General features: G+C 37.7%; 1 protein-coding gene across 2 annotated transcripts; it reads right to left on the bottom strand.

The window, feature by feature from the left end:
• Positions 1-980: 980 nt before the first annotated feature.
• Positions 981-23,897, bottom strand: TRPC1 (transient receptor potential cation channel subfamily C member 1). Of its 2 annotated transcripts, none has more exons than XM_005147025.4 (13): positions 23,613-23,897; positions 21,754-21,908; positions 19,196-19,297; positions 18,151-18,353; positions 16,625-16,756; positions 15,244-15,439; positions 13,279-13,615; positions 10,988-11,127; positions 9,718-9,861; positions 4,887-5,062; positions 4,541-4,742; positions 3,782-3,976; positions 981-2,902 (listed from the first exon to the last, which is right to left on the bottom strand). In XM_005147025.4, exons 1-13 carry the CDS (start codon positions 23,746-23,748, stop codon positions 2,675-2,677), a joined length of 2,346 nt encoding a protein of 781 aa, XP_005147082.1. In that variant the 5' UTR covers positions 23,749-23,897; the 3' UTR covers positions 981-2,674. The 2 variants fall into 2 exon arrangements, with proteins under 2 accessions (XP_005147082.1, XP_030903113.1); XM_031047253.2 differs by having other exon boundaries at positions 23,668-23,751.
• Between the last annotated feature and the right edge of the window lie 690 nt (positions 23,898-24,587).

The following is a 24,587-nucleotide window of genomic DNA, read 5'->3' as shown; positions in this document are numbered from 1 at the left end:
TCCAAAACAGACATTAACATGAAAGGAAAGAAAAATCAATGGTTTTCAATAGTCTCAAAAAACCCACCTGGTCCTCTCATGACTTACACTAAAATCTGTACAAAGATATTTGAATCCTCCAGCCCAGGACATTCCAGCTGCCCCAGCCTTGGCTTTTGTTGTTTTTTTTTTATATCCCGGTTTAAAGAAATATCACAGACACCTAAGATTTTGTCTGTGCTGGTCCAGAACTGTTCTGTGAGTGTGCATGAGGGAGATCTCGGAGCATCAACATCTGCAGACTACTTCTGGAACAGCCAGTATTAAAAACTGCCAAATGAGAAAGCAATAGTATGTTTAATACACATGAACAAAGACATTCTAATGCTCTAGTGAGCAAGCAGTAAAAAGCACACCATATTGATCAGTAGCCAAGAAAGCCTGCGACAGCTCTCAAAGAAGGCTGCAATACAAAGTGTCATACAACTAAGGTAGTACAGAGAACAGACCTCTCTCCCTAGCATCTGTCACTTTACAGGTATGTATTTCAGGGGCAAATAAAACCTCTGGAAGCCCCAGCTCCAACCCAAGCTCCAAAGTGCCTGGAAGCAGTTAATTCTTCCTAAGGACATGTCTGCAGTGCAGTAGAAAACTTCCCCACCTGACAATGATTGAGCTAGTTGAGAGTGACTTTGCTCAACATACCAAAAGCAATCAGAAACAGCTACGCTGGCATGCTGCTTCACACACATAAAACACAGCCAGCAGCTAATAATGCATCTAGAATCCAATCTAGCTGGTTTGGGACTAGCTCAGCTATCACTTCATGGCACTGTGTGAAGCTATTTAAATAATCTTAACAGGATGAGTCCACATGGAAAAAAGTTAATAACACATTAACAGCAACTATGTTCCTTAAACTTATTATCCTGACATGACAAAGAAATTACTTTTGATGCAGTACCTGATATAATATGTTTCAAATATGACTAACACAATCATATTTTTCAAAGAGCTTTATTAGACTGCTTCCTTTCTTGGATATATGTAACATACACAGCACACAGTTTTTATGTTGGTGTATTATTCAAACATAAGATTCAAGTTCAAATACAAAATTTACTGATCCGCCTTACTTTGAATACAAGAGGTTAGCTTCTTATTCACATGAAAAGCCAACACTTATCAGAATCCCTCTATAAGACTTCTAGAAGCAGTATATTAAACCCTAGTTCAGAAATATGTAATTTCATAGTACAGAAAATATATTACTTTTACAAGAAAGTTTTATAAGAATTCCTTCAAAAAAGTAAACATCCATGTAAGCCTCCACTTACGTAACCTCCCAAAATCAACTGCAGTCAAAGACCACTATGGCTACCTGCGCCTTCCGGACATTTTAGAAGATCACCACTGTAACAGTAAAATTGTCAATCAATCCTTAAGCTGTCATAAATATACTCATTTCATAATTAAAAATACAGGAATCTCACGTTTCTCAATTACAAGTTGTCAACTTGAATTATATATACGCATATAAAGCCATACAGGACCCTCCAGCACAGAAAACCCACAAAGCCCTTACTGTCCGTTGTAAGCAAAGTCAAATCACATGTTTTCACAAAACTTAGTATTGCTCACACACACACACACAAAATGTTTAGCTTGGCAAAAATTGTGGTGAAAACAAAGGAAAAAAGAAATACAAGTTTAAAAGTAGGATATGGAAAACCTGTTTAAGGCAGGTCTTTCTGAACTACATCTGCCCAGTGACCAGATTCAATGTATGTTCTCAACGTGTACAGTGTTTCAATGGAACTGTTCAGCATTGGTAACAAATAGCACTCATGTGCTCCACCTCATTTTTGTTAAATCACAGGTTTTAATAATTCAAATAATTAATCATCCTGTTTTTAGAACCCCAAGATACTAAACATTATGAGTTTTAAAATTCTGTTCCAAATCTTAACATGTATAGTAAAATGTACTTCTGCGGTACAGCTGAAAAATTCAAGCAGGAACTGATTGTCTTACATATAGCCATAAACATTCAAGAAATGGTTGGTCTATTTTGAGTTCAAAATTTCAGTGTTCCCACAAAAGGGAAGAGTCTTGATGATTTGATTTTCTGTATTCTACAAATATTAGTATACAGTCAATGTTAACATATAAAACTTGGCACTAGAACTGCCTCTTTCAGAGCCATACAGTCTTCACATGCACTGTAACCTACAGTCAAACATAATTTCCAACTGTACTGGAAATTTTCTATTATTCTTTATCTGACTTTTCTATTAAAAATAAACATAGGCTGGATTTTTCTTTTAAAAAGCCTATCTTCTCCCACAACTTCAAAAGCAAGTATCAAAAAGGAAGAAACAGCAAAAATAGAAGAAATAAACAACACTGTGCTAGTTACAAAGCTCTGACATCTGACAGCCACAGTCTGAGGAACATTAAAAAAATTCCTATATACAAATTTTATACACACGCTAAGATTAAGAGCTTAAGAAAATTACTGTATCTGGTTTTGCAATTACTTCCACCACTTCCACATTTAGGTCCAACTCACGCAAGCACATTTTCAGATGTATTTTTGCACAGTAATCTTCTATTTGATCTGTCCATAGAATTAGGTCAACACTTTCACCTACAGGTATCTAAAAGTACACACTTGTCATTTAAAAGTCAGGCCTTAGTTTCTCGGATAAAACATAGCATATTTAGAAGTTCGAAAACCAAGCAGGTCTCTCATTTCATTTCGAAACTTTGACAAGTCTTGCCGCAGTTCATTTAGGTTTTCCACAGTTGCCTGATCTGTGCTTTGCATCTTCTGTCTCATGGAAGTCAAGTAACGGTGGACTAAGCAACACATCACCTTTTGATAATTTTCATCTCTCTTCTGCTTCAGATTTCTCCATTCCTTTAAACAAACATCACACATTTACTATTGAAAAGTGAGTTTTGAGATCTAAAGCCTGTACACAATTATACAGAATTAGCATGAACAAAATAACAAAGTTATTTTATAGATGCATCCTGACACAAATACACAATGCATGTAAACTGCCAACAAAATATAAATTAAATTATTATATGTGAATGTAAGATGTGAAAATAAGATGTGAATGTAAGATGAATATAAAATGCAAATGTAAGATGTGAAAAATTGTAGTCTACCTGACTTGGTAATTGAACTATGAGCAATTAAGACATCCATAATCCTGCATGTCTCCCAGTGAACATTTCATGAAGTCTTTGAATTACTTTTTTTATGTTACTTTTGTTGGCAAGAAGATGCAAAATCAGTATGCAAAATTACAGGGTACAATAAAAACATTTATTTAGCCTAAATAAAAAAAAAATCCCTTCCCCAACAGTGAGAGAGGTTCAGTGATCCTTTTTGGTTATTTGTTTTGACACTTTTGCTGTATGATTAAAACAATTACCTTGCCTAAATAATAACCAGAATAACCTCACAATTTTTGAGATTAGCACATACTTCCTTGAGGTATCTGAGCTTTCAATCAATCAAAGCATTTTTTCCAAATCATTTCTGGGGGATTTAAGGGTTGGAGATAAGGTGGTTGAAATTCACAGAACTGAAAGTTAATAGAATCTTATTTAAGCAGAAATAGGTAACAGTTACTTATTTCTATTTTGGATGCAACACAGGTTATTCTACACCTCCTATTTACCTTAGTAGCACTCACCATGTGACAGGCAACTTCAAGCAGCAATTTGCTAATTCATTTTAGCAAGCAGCACCTTTCCCACTTCAAAGCCCACAGTCATTTCTTACCTTTAGACTGTTCTGACGTTTCACTTTGCCACTTGATGTATGAGAGCAGATCCATTTACTAAGACTGTTGAAAAGATAACAGATAGTCTTGGGAGAGGGAATAACATTGAAAGGTGGAGGTAGCGTGCATTTGTCATCAAAGTAGCTAAGCCAAAGCTTGGCACGAGCAAACTTCCATTCTTTATCTTCATGATTCTAGAGTATCAGAAACATTAACAGAGATCAGAAGAAAAGTATTAACAGGCTATTTTATAAGTTGTATTTTCTCATACCTGAAAAACTGTTATTTAACTGTGATTATATAATATTTTAATATATAGATTATAAAGTATTTTAATAAATTTGTTTGAATATATAAATCTTAAATAATTAAAATAAAACCAGATCTCTTCAATTCACTATATATTCTAAATACAGAATTCAGTTATAAAGGTATAAAACTCCCAATCAAATGCCCAAACACTGCCTTATCAAGAATATAATCTTGACATGAACAGTCATTGTATCAAGAAAGCCTACAATTCCCAGAAGGCCAAAGCTTTGCACATGTTGATCATGCAAAGTACTCATTTTATTTTGATCAACATAAAGAAAAAGTTCAAGGAAATAAAAGTTGAAGGAAAGATGCCCCTTGTGAACTCAGAGACAGAGCTCATGCACGGAGGTCTGTAGATTAGTCTACACATTGTAGGAAGAAATTTTTGCAAAATCCAAAAGATACAGCTAGGAATTACTGGTAATTAATCAGAAAGCACTTACTGCTATCAGCTGAAAACTTTTATGAAGCATTGCCACAAGGAGTTTAGTTAATACTATCACAACCACCACATTGTATGTACCAACAATAACAGCACCCACGAAAGACTGCAATTCTTCACCATAGCTAAAACGTGTGACAAAGATTGCTACATGTGCCAGGGAGAATATATACCAGAACAGAGCAAAACATGTGCCAATAAACCTACAAAAACAAGAAAAAAAATCTGGTTAGGTAAAGCAAACACCAAAAATGAGTTTATTGACTGTAAATTTAAGTTCAGTGAAAAATTCCAGTTTTGTTTCATTACTAGAAACAATAAAGCTATTTCATAGATATTAGACTCACGAATGGAATGTGTCATTGCTCTGCTGTTCACAGAAAATACCCGCACAATCCTTCTCTTCATTTATAGTAAATCCTTTATCATAAAGTTGTGTCAATCCAATTGTGAATGAGAATAAGACAAGAAGAAACATGCCCAGAAATTTTCCGAAATCTTGCAGCATCTGCCCCATTGAAATCTGTGAAATAGATTTATTTCCAGTTTTAGTAAAACATGTAATTATTTTTTGTTTGTAATCTCTCCTTCATCCTCCTATCAATAAAAAAGTATCTACTTACATTTTAAATGTTTAACTTGAAATTTACATACTAAACAGACCTCAAAATCAGGAGCTACCCTCATAGCATTTTTCAGTGAAAAATTCTAGATATCAGAAAGAAAATTTGAGTAGTTTTAACATCACCTAATAAGTTCATCTCCTTTAATTAACCATAAGCAATAGCATCTACAATGTAGATATCTACAAAATCTACAAAATTATATATTTGTAATACCAACTGTAATAAGGAACTCACAAGTCAGTAGATAAAACCAGTAAATGAAATGCATTTGAACATAAATGCCATTATAGAAAGTTAATAAAACAATAAGTTCACTGAATTAATCAAAACATTTGGAATTGTAATTCATCACTAATCAAAATGGAGTATACCAAAGCCCATCTGCAGTATACAGAATTAATTCACTGTATGTTTTATGTAAGATTTTAAATATACACAATATGTAGGTTTTGAAGCACATAAAAAAATTAAGGGTGTATAGAAGATAGGACACTGAATTCAGATCATTAGTTGCCATTTCAAAGTATTCTATACTGAAGTTTGCAACAGTACAAAAAAATCCCAAACCCAACACCACCAGCCACAATAAAACCCAAACCCAGCATCTTAAAAAAAAATAAAAATAAAATTATGCTTGTGCATTTTTCCAGCACAGAGAAATCAGTGACTTGCCTTTGTCATAAGCATAAATTTTTTTACAGACACAGCATAAACTGTTTATATCATTTAAATTACTCTTCCTACAAACTTCTTCAGAGAATAATATACTATTATAAAGAATGTAAACACAGAAATTGGGGTTGGGTAAATCTAATCCTGTATAAGAAATCAGTGTGTGTGGAAAGCCTGATTCTATATGAATCACAATCTGTACAAATCATAGTTCAGAACTGTATCACTGGTCTGGTTCTGCAAGCACAAGTTTACTGGGAGATGCAGTACCAGCTCTGGCTCCTTTCCCATGCTGCTGCAATCTCAGCGAGTACCCCTGCTGCACAGCAGAGCCCCTCTGATTCTTTGCAGTTTGCCACCATCATGGAGAACATGCAACTGCAGGCAGAGCTATGCAGTACTTGTACCATTTGCTCAGAGGATGATTGCACTATACATCATACTGTTCCACCACATCCAACCCTTTAAAGAAAAAGAACACCCCAAGAACAATACATTTACTTTTTAATTGATACATGGTTGAAGGCAAGAGAGACCAAGTAGATGAAACAGAGACACACAAAAAGTGCAGCCCACCCCAAACTATTTTGTTTGGAATAGTGTAATAACACAGACCAAATACCAACTGCTCTCCTCCTATACTCGTGCTACTCCTTTCTATGTATTTAAAATTTCTAAGACTTTTTAAACAAATTATCTAGTCTATGGAAATAATATGCTACCTCTCGTTAACAATAATAAACCACCACACAGTCAACCTACAAATCTGTATTTAAACAGGTTTTACTAATCAGTAAGTAACTGAATGCTTAAAAATAACTGCAATAGCCAACAGACCACAGTACCTGCCTCTTCCCCCCTACCATTGAGCTTCCATGCCATATTTGGTTACCACCATTTGATCTTTGTGACCTACTTTCAGAAAAACTCTAGGAGTTGTTGCACAAACTGTCCTGACCAACAGTAATAACATAAGCTTCAGTGTGCCACTGAATGGGGAGACTGTTGACTGTTTTTATTTACTTGGAAAATTTCATAACATAGCCTCCTAATAAAACACTTGTGGAAGATCTAGTACATAAATAAATGAACACTAAACAGTGAATCTCTTTAAAATGTGGACAGAGTTCAGTGTTCAATCAATTTGTATAACAAGCCTAATGCTGCAACATAAAAACTTCAGTATTTTTTCAAAGTATGCAAGTATACTTCAATTTAAAATTTTATAAAAGAAACATAAAAATAACAGCAGTATAGTCACAGCTAGAGACAAAATGACAAGTAGTGAAGCAAGGAAAATCCTGCAAGGAGAATCAAGCATCTTCCAGTAATATTAAACTGCTTACAAGAAGTATGAACATTCTTTTTCAAGTACTTTTTACAATGATTTAGAAAGACCAATTATTTTTTCTTTTCAAAGGACTATTCTGTATTAATCAAAAATATCCTAAGAGATAATTATTTGAGCAGCAAGATTAAATACTCCAACTCATAAAAATGAGCTGAACCTTCAAGCTGGACGTTTTCACCTAGATCCTAAAGCCTCAATACGAGACCTGGTGATCTGAGCCAAAATTATTTACTTGAGAACCTCCTTTGGTATAGCTCTAGTTGCACAAGAAGAGTTAAATAAAAATGCTGCTCCCAAGTATTTTCACTTAACAGTGATAGTGTTACTTGTAGCATCCTTACAAGCCATCCCTTGCCACAAAGCTCTTAAAAACTAGTCCTGCTCATTAGAAAAGAGAAAGAAGCAATAATTTGACCCATTAGGACAAATTCCATCAGTATAACCACTGGATGACTACCCTGCTTATTCCAAGTGCCTTTGTATTCAACAGACCCTGCAAACTAAGTGACAATGCAGACAATCAGCTATATTAATTAAATCCTATCAGTAATAGGGGAATATGAAATAAATAAATAAGGGGGGAATAATCATTGGTGCAAAAAAAACCCAGTGATTCATCTGACAGCATGGCCAGCAGGTCGAAGGAGGTCATCCGGCCCCTCTGTTCTGCTTTCATGACACCCCATTTGGGAGTACTCTGTACAGTTCTGGTGTCCTCAACATAAGGACATGGAGCTGTTGGAGCAAGGTTAGAGGAGGGCCACAAGGATGACTGGGGGCTCGACGACCTCCCACATGTGGACAGGCTGAGAAAGTTGGGGCTGTTCAGCCTGGAGAAGAGAAGCTGCATGGAGACATCACTGCAGTCCTCCAGTATCCAAAGGGGGCCTACAAGGAGGCTGGAGAGGGACTCTTCATCAGGGAATGTAGCAATAGGACAAGGGGTAATGGGTTCAAACTAAAACAGGGGAAGTTGAGGTTAGATATAAGGAAGAAGTTCTTTACTGTGAGGGTGGTGGGGCACTAGAACAGGCTGCCCAAATAGCAAATGCTCCATCCCTGGCAGTGTTCAAGGCCAGGCTGGACAGGGTCTTCGGTCACATGGTCTAGTGTGAGGTGTCCCTGCACGTGGCAAAAGGCTTGGAACTAGATGATCTTAAGGTCCTTTCCAACCCTGACCATTTTATGACTCTGTGATCTGATTTGTTGTCATAAGTCGCCAGGAAGTAAGGCCAGAGAACCTGGCAATATACCTATGCAAAGCTTTTTTCAATAAGCTATGCTTTTAATAACAAGTGCTTTAGTCTGTAAGGGCTTTTCACTAGCAAAGAAACAGTACCAGTCAGTGCTGACGACTGAAGCTAAACAAAAGAAACCACAGAAGGGAAAAAAAATTGCTAGTGGAGTAAGAAGCGATTTCTACCACCATGTTTTTTAGAATTAAGCTTTCTTCCTCATTTTAATCTAAAAAGGATTCAGGGAGGTAACTGCATCCTATCCATGTGATATCTTAATAGCAGTCCATGTTCCCTCCCCTCTCCCCAAGGGTATACCTCCTGTATGGCATCATACTGCACCCTCGGGTCCACATGCTTTATCTGCAGTTTACCATGATGAAGAGCACCAAGAATAAGATGAGACTTTTTGTCAGTTGATTTCTTTTTTTTTAAGAACAGACAAACAGTGCAGGGCATAAAGTCAGTGGAAAACTCCATATCCACCCTCAAATCAGGAAGAGAAGAACTATTTGCACAAAATCAAGCTAAATTCTAAGTTCAAGTGAAAAATTTGCTTAGAAACTGTTGTGGTCTCCACTGTTCCAGTATCACAACATAAGACTGTTAAGCCACCATCTCCAGATGACTGAATTAAATGTATTACATAATTAAAATGTGTTGGGTTTTTTTACTGCCACTATTACTCACTGCAAGGCTCCAGAAAATTCCAAGTAAGAAGAAACCTGTTCTCCCTTCTTATAACTGGTGAGAAATAGATGACTATTACAATACCCTTGGAGATTTGTATTTTTCAAACTAAAGCAATTTGCACAATGCAAGTCAATGAGCACCCCTACATCACAGACATGAACAGAAAGGCCTCTGATTCCTCTTCCTTGCTACACACCTCATGCATTTGTCTTTTTTAGAGGTAAGAAATCAGGATAATCATTTGTATATAACTTTATAGGAAGAACCTAATCCTTCGTTTTCAGACTGCAGACATTATTGCAGTATGTGAAGCTAACAACAGATGAAAACAAAAAGACAATATAGGTACAGTTATAATGGAAAAGTTACTGTAAGAAAGTTAATTACACTACGTTTTGCATTCTTATCCTTACCTTTTTCCATCTAAATGAGTATGTTTTGCATGAGAGATTAAAAAAAAATCTAATTCCAATCTAATATCACTTGTATTTTTAACTTTACAAGTTTCTTACTTTCACTTCTCCTTTTCTCTTTTCAATAAGATATTTTATAGCAAATTAGAAATAAGTTTTATATTTTCTCAAGCACTAATGGTATTCACCTGAAGTGGTCCCAGAATAGAGCTGGTTGTGTACATGAAGAAGAGACGCAGATAACTAAGAACATTAGCAAAGGCAAAAAGACCTTCTGCCACGAGGGTAGGGTGGAATGCATCCCAGTCCTTCCTTTCAGCGTAATCATGAAACTGTAATATAAAAAGGACAAACTGGGATCACTGACATTATAAATAAAGCAATGCACCCATGCACCAATCCCTATTTCTGCATTCAAAGCAGGAAACAACATAAAAGAAATAAACAATTTGTAGATGACTTACCTCTTTCAGATACCACACTTTTTAGAAAAAAGCATTTTAAAAAGCCATTCCAGAAGGAGACAGAATTCTGATTATTTAACTTCAGCACTTAATTCTGTCACTTACTTGCTTACAAACCATTTATTTATCTGTTTTGCTTTCCTTCTACTCTGTTTTGCATGCTGAAAAAGCACATTACTTTGTAAACATGTACATTGTCTAGTGTAAAATGCCTCAGTCAAAACCAACATCAAAATGCTGCAAAGAAAAGTAAGGTAACACATGCAATGTGGTGATACCTGGTCTTTATCAGTTTTAGAAAGATTTAGAAAAATTTAGGACCTGAGGTTCAATCAACGGATTTTATGAATTACTATAGAAAATGGCAGTCACAAGTAAACTGTTGGAGTAAACACACCCTTAAAGTAGATCCATTAGATACTATTCAACTATTCATGGAATATCCACAGATCCCTAACTTTTGGCTTGGCTGAAAACATTCTGCATTATATTAACAGCTTCTGCTGTCTCAAGATGAACATTTGAAAACTAAGGAACTCAAAGCTGTTATAAAATTGCTTTCCCACAGTCTGGTGGCCTTCTACAATGGGGCTACAGAACTGATGAATAGGGGCAGAGCAGTTGACGTCATCTACCTGGACTTGCGCAAAGTGCCTGACACTGTCCTGCATGACATCCTTGTTTCTAAACTGAAGAGACATTTGATAGATGGACCACTCTGTGGATAAAGAATTGGCTGTATGGCTGCATGCAAAGAGTTGTGGTCAACAGCTCAATGTCCAGGGAGCCCAAGAACCTCCCATATGAAGACAGGCTGAGAAAGCTGGGGCTGTTCAGCCTGGGGAAGAGAAGGCTGCGTGGAGACCTCATAGCAGCCTTCCAGTATCTGAAGGGGGCCTACGTGGATGCTGGAGAAGGACTCTTCATTAGGGACTATAGTGATAGGACAAGGCAGTCTCACAGGAGCTCTGGAATTATGAAAATGGGTACCCACCTTGTTATGGGCAACGACTTTGAGGGCAAAAGTTGCCAAATACAGGGAATTCATGACAAAACTAAGCTGATTACGGGATTCTTCTAAAAAATCTTCTAAACCATCATACCAGAGTCTTTTAACATCTGACCACACCATTCCTGCAGGAAAAAATAAAGCCAGAGAAGTCAAGCCACAGCACTTAACAGATATTCTTTTACAACCAAAGCATTTTGACTGGCTTTTTAGCATAAAGAAATGGAGTAACCTAATAAAATTTATGAGAAGCTCTGTACTGGATTACAAACATTAATCCTAAGGCAACAAGATGTTTAACCTTTTCAAGACTACTTTTTAATGAAGAAACACATTCTCTAGAAAACAATGGAAATGAATAGGAAAAAAAAATGGATGAAAAATGGTTGAATTCAAATAAAAGTAGAGGGCTAGAATATAAATGCTGCTTCTGACTGAAAAATATTTACTTTTTTTTCCAAAAGCAATACAGAAAGCATTATAGTGCTCTGTAAAGTACCAAATATCTTTATAAGCCCTACACACTTCCAAAAAACAATTTTAAGAGTAATCAGCTCAGTAACTGCTACTGAAAAGATCCAAAAAGTAGGAACCTTTCTTACCCTAGGTAACAACATCAGCAGAGACCACGACTTAAGACTACAAAAACTGAAGTTTAACTAAGAGCAACATACATTTAAATATTCAGGATCTTTATAGAAAGCTTGACTTTACTATTGTTAACCATGTCTGGCTGTATGGAAAAATACAGTTGTTAAGAATTTTACTAACTGAATATCTGTTACGGACTTGACATTTTATAGAACTTGAAAGGACCATTAGATTAAATATAATGATACTTTTGATTTCTATGAGTAATCAGTTGTTTAATGGTTGGGGGGGGTTGAGTACTTCAGTTGTATGCTACTGTATTTAAGACAAGAGCATGTGTATAAATGGTAGCTCAAAACTGTTAAGACTTGGTTCAGCTTGTAGAACTTTGCAATTTGTCTCAAACTTTGGCCCAGCAGAATCATAGAATAGTTAGAGCAAGACCCAGTGAATGGAGAAAAAAAAATCAGTTATGTGTGATTGTATTTGTTGAGTCAGCTTCACAGCAATGTAGGAAGGCATAGTAAGAAAAAGTGTGCTATGTACACTTTATTAAAAGACTTACAAATCTCTCTTCTTCCTGGTATAAAGAAAATATTTCTAAGCCAGAACTTCTGTGCCACTATTTTACAATTACATAAAGATCTCAGGTTTTCAAAAAAACTATTTTACTGGTAATATTCAGAATATCATACACAGCCACAAGTAATTAAGAAGCTCCTATTACTTTATAGACTTCATAGAATATCCTGAGTTGGAAGGGACCCACACAGATTGTCAACTCCAATCACTGACTCCACACAGGGCAACCTAAAATTAAACCGTATCTCTAAGAGCACTGTCCAAACACTTCTTTTAAAAGAGAGCTGGAAGAAGTTAAAAGTTCCATGGATTGTTGGCTGATGAAAAAACAAACCAGAACTGACTCACAGTGATTAAACCAGCTACATACTGAATAATACTACCTATTCATGAAAAGTTGTTGGAAAAAAACTAAACTGATGTCTGAATCAATTTTATTCCTTTATCTAGCACCGAGGAAAACTAGTTTATGACAGGCTCTTACAAAACTATCTATCTGAAGAACACATATGTGCTTTGCCTTCATGTTCTTTTTTGTTGGTGTTTTGAGGTTTTTTTTGGTTGGTTGGGTTTTATTTTGTGTTTTGTTGAGGTTTTTTTCATTTGTTTGTTTTGTTTTTTCCCCCTCCTCCTCAAGATCAGAATTTTAAAATGTCTAGGAAGACACAGAGCTTTTACATTCATTTTCTATTGCACAACTGAATCTCACTTGCATCACTCTGAATGCTACCAGTCCTAAAGAAAAATTCACATACCTCCTCTGTTAGATCCTACAATATTCCGTTTCTTGTAGATCATTTTATGTGATAACTCCAGATTGTTGTAACACTTGTCATCTCTTCCTCAAAATGTATTTGGCTTATTTTCCCTGTAACACTACCCTTGTGAGAGCAAATTTCAGTCAAGCAATGAGTATCATGCTCAATTTCACCAGGTAGTACAAATTATTGCTCAATCAAGGCCAGTTTGGATGGAGCATTGAGCAACCTGGTCTAGTGGGAGGTGTGGAAAGAGATGATTTTTATGGTCCCTTCCAACCCAAACCATTCTATGAGCCTATGAACATGAGCAACTGTTATCCAATCTCCTCAAATCATACCTACCAATTAGCCATATTATCAGAAGATAGTCTATTCTCTCAAGAGCTGGACCCATTGTATTCTTCTTATTCTCATTGTAGACAAGAGAATACAAATTAAGTAATAGCAGAAATGTGAAATATGAAGCTCCATGAATAATAAACTTCATAAAAGGAGTGTGAATTATGCGACCTATTCGAGACTTAGGAGCTAACAAGTAACACAGGGACAGAACTGGCCAGAAAATGCCAACCATCAAAACAGTCAAAATTTTCTTGCATGTGTGCTTGCGTCGATATCCTGCCATCTGTCCAAACCATACAGTGTTCAGAAACTGCTGGCAGTTAGACTGAGCAACAAACTGGAGGAGGGAGGAAAAGAAACAAACAAGAAATCAGTCTCAGGTTTCTTAATACAGATTACTAATTTACATTATCAAAATTAATTTTCAAACTATGTGTAGTTACCAGTGAACAGAAGTCAAGAATGTTAAGCTGAAGTAATCTCGTAAGAGAACAAAAGTGCTATGGACCCACTGTGATTATACACACTAATTATTTTAATTTCCTGCTAAAGCCAGCAACTAAATATAAATTATACATACTAGACTTTCAATGGTTTTCAGCCTAAGAATTATTTTTAATTATTTACAAATCCAGCATATAAATAACATCATACCTTAGTTTCATTGTTTGTTATCATAAAATACACTGACCTTATCTGAAGAATAAGATACTATTATTGTAAAATACTATCCACATTGTAAAACGCAATGCCTTGTAAAGTGAGGCCTAAAGTGGCTGAGGAGTTTTATACCTGTCAGTTCTTAAAATCAGTATGGCTCTATTCAGCAGGGTTAATTTTACATCAGAGTAAATGCTGTATCAATCCCTCAAAGAAGGGCATTCTGGCCTGAAAATTATGTAGATTATGCAAATGTAGTTTCAAATTTCAGGTGCTTATGTGCATGGAGGTACAGCAAAATCTATTTCAAGAGAGGACGGTTTGTCATTTAATACAAAAAGAACCTTGATTTTATCATCGCATTTTAGTAAGCTTCACAAAAAAACTGTCTCTATTGTAAATCTGCCAGGAATAACACATATTCTGTGAAGATACTTTCCTCATACCACACAAAAAATGTTATTATTCTCCAACCACTGTTGTGGTAAAAAAACGCCATGCTCAAAACCATAAGAACATCTGAAATATTTCAGTATGCTTGTTTAATGCATACCAGAAATGTGTAATTCTAGCACATTCCACAACTATGGCTTATGACTTTTAAACACTATGTGCTTTTAAAGTGTCATAAACAGTTTAAGCCTAGATATGTTGAATGGGCACAATTACAATGCCTTCTGCAAATGCTAACTGAAAATGGATTTTGCATGTTTCTCTGTCCCTGCACCTTATACTAGAATCTCACAAATACCCATTTGCCTTCTGGCGCAGCAAAAATACAGTTGTAATTTGTGAAAGGGTAAAGACAATGATAACATACTGCATAAAATAAGTTCCATACTGATGGCGTAAAAAGGTCCTACTATTCTGGAACAGAGGCACTATTCAGTTACACTAGCATAAGTTAGACCTGTGCTACATAATAAATGAACAGCACAGACAAGGCCTGAGCCAAAGCTGAACAGCTAATGACAAGTGAAAAAGTGATAAATCACATATGGCACCCTAATGATCCATGCTTCCCTTGGAAAGTATTTACTAAGGATCTGTTCAAATCATTACCACTATCAGAACTGTTCATAAAAGAGCAGTAGTCTATACTCCAATACAGAAAATACATTCTTCTCCACTGTAAATACTGAAGAAACACTCAGTATCTTGCGATACCATTTCCCATTTTCACATCCGATGTTCACACCATACAAATTTATTTACATTTCTATGCCTAGAGGCAGAACAACAAATGAAATTAATTACTAGCAAAATATGAGATGGAAAGGTTATCAAATTACTGTAAAGACAAACCTCTTTTTGATTATACTTGATTGCAAGTTTTAAACGGCTTAAGTTCATCCTCTCTTCCAACAATCCTCGCTTGTCTACATGTTCATCGCTGGATGTGTGATTCAGAATAACTTCTAGCTCCCGTGAATTCCGTGCTTGTGCAAGCAAATCTTTAGCAAAGGTTTTGCACTGTTGAGCTAGCTCCTCGTAATCATTTCTGAAAGACACAGAAACAGTACATACTATTACACTGCTCACATATTTTCCATTAAACCATTAACTACTCATTTTTGGTTGGGATTGTATGTTATGCTAAAGACATTTAAAAAACCCCGCAAACCAACAGCCATATGTCAAAGACTAAGCATTCTGAAGATAACTCTGTAACATGATACCATGTAACATGACAATTATACTTCAGTTTAGTCTGCAACTCCATTTGGCAGAGAAAAATTGGGAAACAGACTTCGAGTATACAAATTCTTATGAATTTCATATAAAAAGTTAAAACTTGGAGTTATTTCCAAAAGATGTGAAAGTGTAGCAGTCACAGAATATGGCACTAATAAGTCATTATTTCTACTTGGACTTTAGTTTGGTTTTGCTTATTCCTGTTATCTGAAAATCAAAGTCTGTCCACTGAACACTATTTATTAATGTAATAAACACAGCTACAGAAACCAGATGATTTACTTGTCTCACTCAGCACAGAAAGACAATCATTTATAATACCAGAAAATTCCTATGTTGTTTAGGAAAGTAGAATTTTACCCCCTACAAACATTTGCTTTCCTGTTCTTGAAAGCTTTTGTGCTGCTAAGTTTCAAAATGGTAGAAACCTGCATAGTTTAAACATAAAACTAAACTGAGCATATGTTCATTAAATAGAAAGGCATTGTGAACATGAAGTCTTCTATACATCTATGCACTTTATACACATATGCACACACATGTGCTGTTCCAAGGCTTATAAGGAGCAAAATTAAGAAACAGTACCCAAAACAACTCTTAACATAAGTCAGGTCAGTATAAACAATACTTCTACCCTGATGCAGGGGAAAAAAAGTAGAGTACTAATGAGATACTGTTACAATTAACAGGTAAGTAATCTTGAAATAAGTCAGCATTTAGCATGTTTTCTACTTATTTTTCCAGAGTAGCGCTGAAATTTGAACTGTTGGTGCAACTATACACACTGAACTGTCTACACTAAAAGGATTTAAAGTAATTAAACTGTCAAAGTGACTACTACTGAGGTATGAATTATATAAGTTGTTACTATGTCAATCATCAGTTTAAACACTCCAATTACAAAGAAAAAATAAACCTTTTCTAATGCATACATAATTCTATGTATTTAATTCCACAAAGTTATTAGTTGGTTTGTGTTTTTAATTCCTACCTGAATTCAACTTCAACAAGGCTTAATTCTTTCAAGTCTGCACTGAGTTCAAAAGCTCTCAGGATTGGATCCTCCTCTGTCAACATTATTAAAGCAGGACTGGCCAAACACCGATAAATATCCAGGCGAAACCTGTGAGAAAAGAATGTCAAGCAAAATGAAGATGTTTCATTTGATTAGTTGTATCAAAACAGAACCTATTGCAAAAGTTGGCATAATGCAGTCAGATGAAAGACAAAACAATTGGATTTCTTAAAATCAGACACTACACACACTGAATGTGATACATTATGGAAGACATTGTCCTTCACAGACTTAGAATCCCTATTGCTCTAGTGTACCAAGAATTAGCCAAACTGGTTCCCACTTCTTTTCCTCACTACTTCAATGATTATCAGTACATCAGCAGAAGGCCATCAGTTAAGACAACAGGTACTGATGAAATCTGACATTTTTTAAGGTTACACAGTAGCTCTTATGGTTCTTCAAGTGGAAATAACAGAGGGAAGTGAAGCATTTAAGGCAATCTTCTATTTTAACAAACTAAATTAAAAACAGTGGGGAGCATTTACGTGCAATAAAAAAAAAAATCAGCAAAAGCATCTGAAGGGATGTTTTCCTCTTGCAAAACTACTGGATCATGAATATTGAAACGATGCCTGTTATCCATTCTAGTTTAAACTAAGAGCTGTTATCTCAAACATTTCTAGTGTTTGTCTGCCTGGGATATCTTGACACCTTTTCTCATACTGAAGTTACTGACATGGGGTATCAGATGGATACCAGAACGTGGTCTATAGTAGCTGATAGTCAGCAACAATTATCCTGTCACTCCCATTATTTTTTAGCAATTTGCATACATACTGGAGTAATCATGTAATAATTAACTGTACATAGTAATTGCAGTGCATTTATGATCTTTGATCTCTAATTTTTTCACCCCAACTCTCATGTACTAAATTGCATTCTTACCAAATTACCCAGACAAAATATTGTTAAGACTGGCAAATCCTTCTCCTCATTTGAATCTTTATTAAAAAGCTTTCTACTTTCAAAAATACTGAAGAAAAAAAGAATGCCTTTAGTTTCATTCATCAACCCATAGTATATGAACACTCTTAGAAAAAGGATACAGAATTATCCACCTCCTCATTCTGGCACAAAAAAACCAAGTATTAACTAACTTAAGAAAAAATTTATTTGCATAGATCCTATGCTCCCAAACCAAAGATAGCTAGAAGGTTTATGACATAACTGGTAGAAAGGCAAAGGCACTTAGCTTAATATGCACAGTGATTAGCAGTATAAAACTAAAATGAAAGAAACGCTGGATCCCACCAGCCTTTTCAAGCACAACCCATTCCCAAGATTTACTATCTCACACAATAAAGGCTACAATATATAAAAGGAACCCACTCATAAACCTCACTAGAGAGATAAAGAAAATATACTGAATCTGATCCAATCAATAGCAGAGAATTAAGACAAGATTTTCTTTATTATTGTCTATTACTTGTACGTCTTACCTGGAATGTCGTAGGCTATCTTTTTTGTTCTTTGCAGTACACAGTGTGCATTCACAGCCTACAGCATGAGGTTTGGGTAATGATATATCTTGCTTTAACAACATGGTAAGAATTTCATAGTTGTTACGATGAGCTGCTAAAATGACAGGTGCCACATCCATGGTCGTAGAGTATTCTGGGTTCTGAATGCGTTCCATTAATTTCTGGAATAAAAGGTAGGAAGTATCTAAATTTACTACATACAGATCAACTAGTGTTTCTATGTCAGGGGCTTTTTGACTTTTCAACAATCAATCTCTCTTTCAGAACACTTTCCTGTGTTTCATGACATAAAAATAAGGAAGAATTTGTAACAACACTCAAACATCTCTCAGATTAACCCTGGAAAAAGAAAAACGGACACATAAATGTTTTTGCTTTATTTACACAGAAAGTCTGACACTCAGTGCCTACCTTCTCCAATATACATGCATTATATTTAAAAGTTCATTTTGCTCTAGTTTGGAAGAATAAAAACAGAGTATATTTATTAAGCCCACAAAACTATCCTGACTGTAATATACTGTTACATAAATACCTCCCTCTATCTCTACTTGTGAGCTTTTAAACTTTGATACTTCAGCATTGCCAAGACAAATTTCAACTGATCAATTTCAAGGTGAAAATATGATGTTTATAAAATTGCTAAAAAAAACATCTATGAAGCTTCAACATATGACTTTATATACATAGCCTTTATAGGTCAAGGTTGCTAATCACCTTGCAAACAGCCTACAAGAAAAGATTTAGAACCACTTTTTTGTCTTCTCTCTTCTGGACTAACTAGGCATCTGTTAGAATTTGGCACATACAAATTCACTAGATTCCTTATGTGGGAAAGCAAATTAATGTATTCTATTCTTTAAGACAACAGATGCTATAAATGTCCTGACTGTATCACCTTGGAGATGTAGAATTTAATTTAACGTTGTTTTAAATACACAGTTACCCAGAACACAATAGCCCACACTCTCCAACCAAAAATTAAGGTATAACAGCACTCAACTACAATGGTTGGTCTGGAAGATCTTTTTGGTCGGTGATTAAGTAGAATATCAACAGCTCCCACCACTTCCGAATCAATAGCCACCAAAAGTGCATCTGATGACTAGGGAAAGAAAACAAGTCTCATATGAAAATAACAGTAACTTAAACACCATAAAGAGTCAATATGAAGCCAAACTATTTTTTTTACATATTTTTAATATTAATATATTAGTAAAAATTACTATAGAGCAAAGATGATATAAGAGACTTGCAAAAATCTAGTTCTAATGGACAGTTTACCAGGTTATTGAAACATTAACAGCAAGTGTACAACTTGTATCCCATACAACAAGTATATGGGATAATTCAGCCCTGTATTCAGAGTCCTGTGGTAAAGCCCTGTATTCAGGGTTCTTTCCCACGGTGGTATCTACTTGTGAAATTTAATTCTTAAGGTGAACTAAGCAGCTTGTCATTTTATTTTCCCTACAGTTTATATTATTCTTTTTAATTAACTTTACAAAACTCAAACTTTTACTCTATAAATAAAAGACACAGCTTTTATTATTGCTACTAAAAAGGAGGTCTAGGCAGAGGAAAGCTTGTATTTTTCCTTGGCCAGTATCAAACAACCTAACAAAAGACACTACCTTTCCCTGCCCTACATACTTATAGCATCATAGCTACAACTCTTCTAGCAGCAGCAGAGATGTTGCATACAGTAAGGAAGTATTGTTGCGAAACCACCTCTGCCATCAAGCAGAGGTCAAGCTTAACAAGAAAGTACTGCAGAATGCATAGCACCATAGAATAGTTAGGGTTGGAAAGGACCTTAAGATCATCTAGCTCCACCACTTCTTGCCATAAGCAGGGACACCTCATACTAAACCATGTCACCCAAGGCTCTGTCTGAACGTGGCCTTGAACACTGCCAGGAATGGAGCATTCACAACTTCCCTGGGCAACCCATTCCAGTGCCTCACCACCCTAACAGTAAAGAACTTCCTATACATCTAACCTAAACTTCCCCTGTTTAAGTTTTAACCCATTACCCCTTGTCCTATCACTACAGTCCCTAATGAATAGTCCCTCCCCAGCATCCCTGTAGGCCCCCTTCAGATACTGGAAGGCTGCTATGAGGTCTCCATGCAGCCTTCTCTTCTCCAGGCTGAACAGCTCCAACTTTCTCAGCCTGTCTTCATATGGGAGGTGCTCCAGTCCCCTGATCATCCTCATGGCCCTCCTCTGGACTTGTTCCAACAGTTCCATGTCCTTTTTATGTTGAGGACATCAGAACTGCACACAATACTCCAAGTGAGGTCTCACAAGAGCAGAGGGGCAGGATCACCTCGTTCAGCCTGCTGGTCAAGCTTCTTTTGATGCAGCCCAGAATACGGTTGGCTTTCTGGCTGTGAACGCACACTGCTGGCTCATGTTCATTTTCCAACACCCCCAAGTCCTTCTCTGCAGGGCTGCCCTGAATCTCTTCTCTGCCCAACCTGTAGCTGTGCCTGGGATTGCTCCCACCCAGGTGTAGGACCTTGCACCTGGCATGGTTAAACTTCATGCGGTTGGCATCAGCCCACCTCACAAGTGTGTCAAGCTCCCTCTGGATGGCATTCCCTCCCTCCAGCGTATCAACCGAACCACACAGCTTGGTGTCATCGGCAAACTTGCTGAGGGCGCACTCAATCCCACTGTCCATGTCACCGACAAAGATGTTGAACAAGACCGGTCCCAACACTGATCCCTGAGGGACACCACTCATTACTGCTGTCCAGCCGGACATTGAGCCATTGACCACAACTCTTTGCCATCCAGCCAGTTCTTTATCCACCGAGTGGTCCACCTATCAAATTGATGTCTCTCCAATTTAGAGACAATGTCTTGTGGGACAGTGTTGAACGCTTTGCACAAATCCAGGTAGATGACATCAACTGCTCCACCCCTGTCCATCATTTCTGTAGCCCCATCATAGAAGGCCACCAAATTGGTCAGGCAGGATTTCCCCTTAGTGAAGCCATGTTGGCTGTCAACAAGCAACTTGTCATTTCTCATGTGCCTTAGCATGCCTTCCAGGAGAATCTGCACCAAGATTTTGCCAGGCACAGAGGTGAGACTGACTGGTCTGTAATTTATTAAAATGCAAGTTTGCCTTAACTTAAAAATCATCTAATATAATGTAAAGTTTTTTAACTGCTACCATTTTAAGTTACTATATTCCACAGCCAAAGAGATCTCTGTATTCTATACTTTTTAATATGATGCACTGACTGAAAACTGTTTATTTTGAAGATAATGTAAATGTTATCTCTGCCACAGGAATAACCCTTCAAATAAAATTCAGATTTGTTAATATTATTGAAAACGTTACTTATGTATTTGCCATGCTAATAAAATTCCCACTAAAAAAATTACTGAGAAGAAAACACTTTCACAGTTATGACATGGAAAAAGAACTGAACTGCCTATAAAAGCACACTCTATTTCTTTCCAAATTCTGACAGGTTAACAAAGAATAGAATACACAGATCAGGAACTAAACTGAAAGCTTTCAGTAACTTATGTGTTGTATACCTGGCAGCCATAATCCAAAAGCAGCTGCAGTATGTCCAAGTTTTCATTTTCAATGGTTATGGTAACTGCATTTCGTCCAAGCACATCCACACAATTTATGTTCATTTCGCCTGAGCTGTTTTCTTCTAAGAGTTTCTTAACCATGTAATAGTCACCTGCACAAGTAACATATGAATGTCAATATTATTACAAAGTAATAAAAGCATGTGAACATTGTAAGTACCAGCTATCAACCAGCTACCAATGGACAACAGTCCATAGCTGACAACAGACATCGCGTATTGTCAGACAGCTAAGAGATTGTGGTAGATAAACATTCTCTCATCAGGGAGGAAACCGAAGGTATTTCAGAAGGTCTCTTCCAGGGAAGCACTAAGTCATATACTTTAATCCACTCTTTTAGTTCCAGTCTTATAAGCAAACACACACAAAAGCTCAGGTACTTTCAAAACCGGGGCAATAGCTCACACATAACCTGTGAGACAGAGGAAACATCAAGTGCATCAGAGAAGGCTTCTCTGTTCAAGAGAACCATAGGCTCAGAGAAGCCCCTTTTACAATGCTACAAATAGGTCTGTATCTTCACTGAGCAGAAGCCACATCAGTCCTTTTCCCATCACTCCAATTCTCATGCATATATTATAAAGTAGGTGTGATATGATGCTACAATGTTATAAAATTCAAGCTAGCGAGTTTGATTAGCAACTAAATCGAACTACAGTATGACTTACAGTATGTAAGCTGAAATTTCTTATTTGACTGAAGCATAGATATACTAGGTTGCCCTGTTTAGTGTTACTCTGTTTAATTGAAACTTCTTGCCAAAGAGAAAAGCTTTTAATTATTTTTGTTTTTACAGTAACAAAGTATATTGCAACGTAGAAGACCATGACACACTGTAGTGTAGCATACTTAAAGAAGTGTATGTTCACTACTCCCATGTGCAGAGTCTGCAAGAGTACTAAACCAGTTGTTAATACAAATGATTTTTTATTTTTAACACTTTTTGCTGTGCATCCGTTTAGCTCCCTGAGCCTCTGTTTTTACTTGGAGAGAAAGCTGAGGCTCTTTTTGATCTTCAGGACAGACATGCACCAGGAGCATGGCTGCAGGCAGCCGAGCCATAGAGAGCACCAGAACAAACTTCTAACGCCCGCTGGCTAACGTCACTGCAGAAATACTCCTACCACTGCCAACTAACCTAAACAAACAGGTAGCAAGCAGCTCTGCGTATAAACACACCAGCTTCCACAACCCTGCATATGTCCTAAAGCACCCGTAATAATCCAGCACGTTATTAAAAGCTTCCATCAGAGTCCGGCATTTTGGACATGTTAAGAGCAGTTTAAGACTTTATTTCTACTCACGACTAACTAAAAACATTTTAGAAAAGAAAATATTTTCCCATCCACTACCCTGGGTGCAAATCACAGTAAAACTGTCGCATTGTGGGGATGTCTAGATAAGCAAGTTTTACTACAACTATATACCCACGGACACTTTTAACAGTGAGCGCAGCAAGCATGAACTCCTGCGACACAGAGCGAGGTCCCTCACGAATACAGGAGTACGTGGCCCAACGCCTCCTGTCCCCCGGTGCCGATGGCTCCGGGTTCAGCAGGAGGAGCCGGGCGCTAAGGCAAGGCGCGGGCGGGCTCAGCCGCCGCGGTGTCCCCTGCAGCGCACGGCGAGGATCCGTCGTCTACCCCCGGTACCCTTCCGGGCCCTTGCAGGATCTGCTCCCAGCCAGCCTCCCGCCGGGGGGCTGGATGCTGCTCGGGCCCTCAGAGCGAGCGGCCGCGGCCTCCGCTCGCCGACGGTGCGACAGGCGGGGCCAGGCTTGGCACCGGGCCCGGTACCTTTATCGCAGGCCAGCAGAAATAGCTTCTCGTCCAGGGTGGTCTCTTCCTTCACCTGTCGCACATCCTTCAGCGCCAGTAGCTTGTTCGGCGAGGCCGAGGCGGAGGGGTCCGCACTCTGATACAAGGCGGCCATGGCACCGGCTCCGCCAGGCCCATTAGAACGCGAGCGGGATGATGGCGCGGTGCAACTCCGGATGCCCGCTGCCGCACCGGAGAGAGCAGGGGAGCACCCCCCGGCGCTGTCAGCCCCGCGGGCGCGCAGGGCAGAGCAGAGCAGGGCTCCCTGACTGCACTGCGCAGGCTCCAATGGCGGCGCCCGCCCTGCGAGGGGCAGCGGGAGGAGGGTGGGCAGCAGCGCCCCCGGGGACTGCGGTGACCGATCGGCCGATGAGGCACCTTTTAGTAGGGCCCGATCTTCCTCTGCTTTCCCCCCTCCGCGGTTTACCTTCCCTCCCAACAGCACTCAGGGGCTGGGGTTGGAGCTCGCGCCCGGTGGCAGTCGCAGAAGAGGGGTCGCCTTACCCGAGGGTTCAGGTAAACGATAACGATTAATATAAGCTAAAAGTCCAACTGTGTTTCAATCTCCTTTAGAAAAGTCGTGTTAGGTTAGCGCCCCCTTTGAAACCAACAATTGTCTGAGAAGGCAATTGTGTTCAAATGGTGGTAGCTGTCATTTACCTTTCAACGCGTAGCTCAGCTTGTATGTCAAACTGAGGGTGCTTAGCCTATGCAACGGCTGTTTCAACTACTACAAACCATTAAACAGATGGAACTAAATCCAAGCACTTAATTCAACTCCCAAGATTATTTTTGGTAACAGAAATTAAATGAATGCATAATCTTTCTGATAATATTTTGTGCAAGATACTGAAGATATAAGGCTTAGTCCAACTGCTCCCTCACCATGATTCTTAGGGCTGCTTTTCAGGAGTTGAAACGAAGTAGCAGCTTCATACTGCAGGAGAAAAAAAT

Source organism: Melopsittacus undulatus, chromosome 6, assembly GCF_012275295.1.
Source record: "Melopsittacus undulatus isolate bMelUnd1 chromosome 6, bMelUnd1.mat.Z, whole genome shotgun sequence".
Lineage (NCBI taxonomy): Eukaryota > Metazoa > Chordata > Aves > Psittaciformes > Psittaculidae > Melopsittacus > Melopsittacus undulatus.
This window is presented reverse-complemented; position numbering and strand designations above follow the sequence as displayed.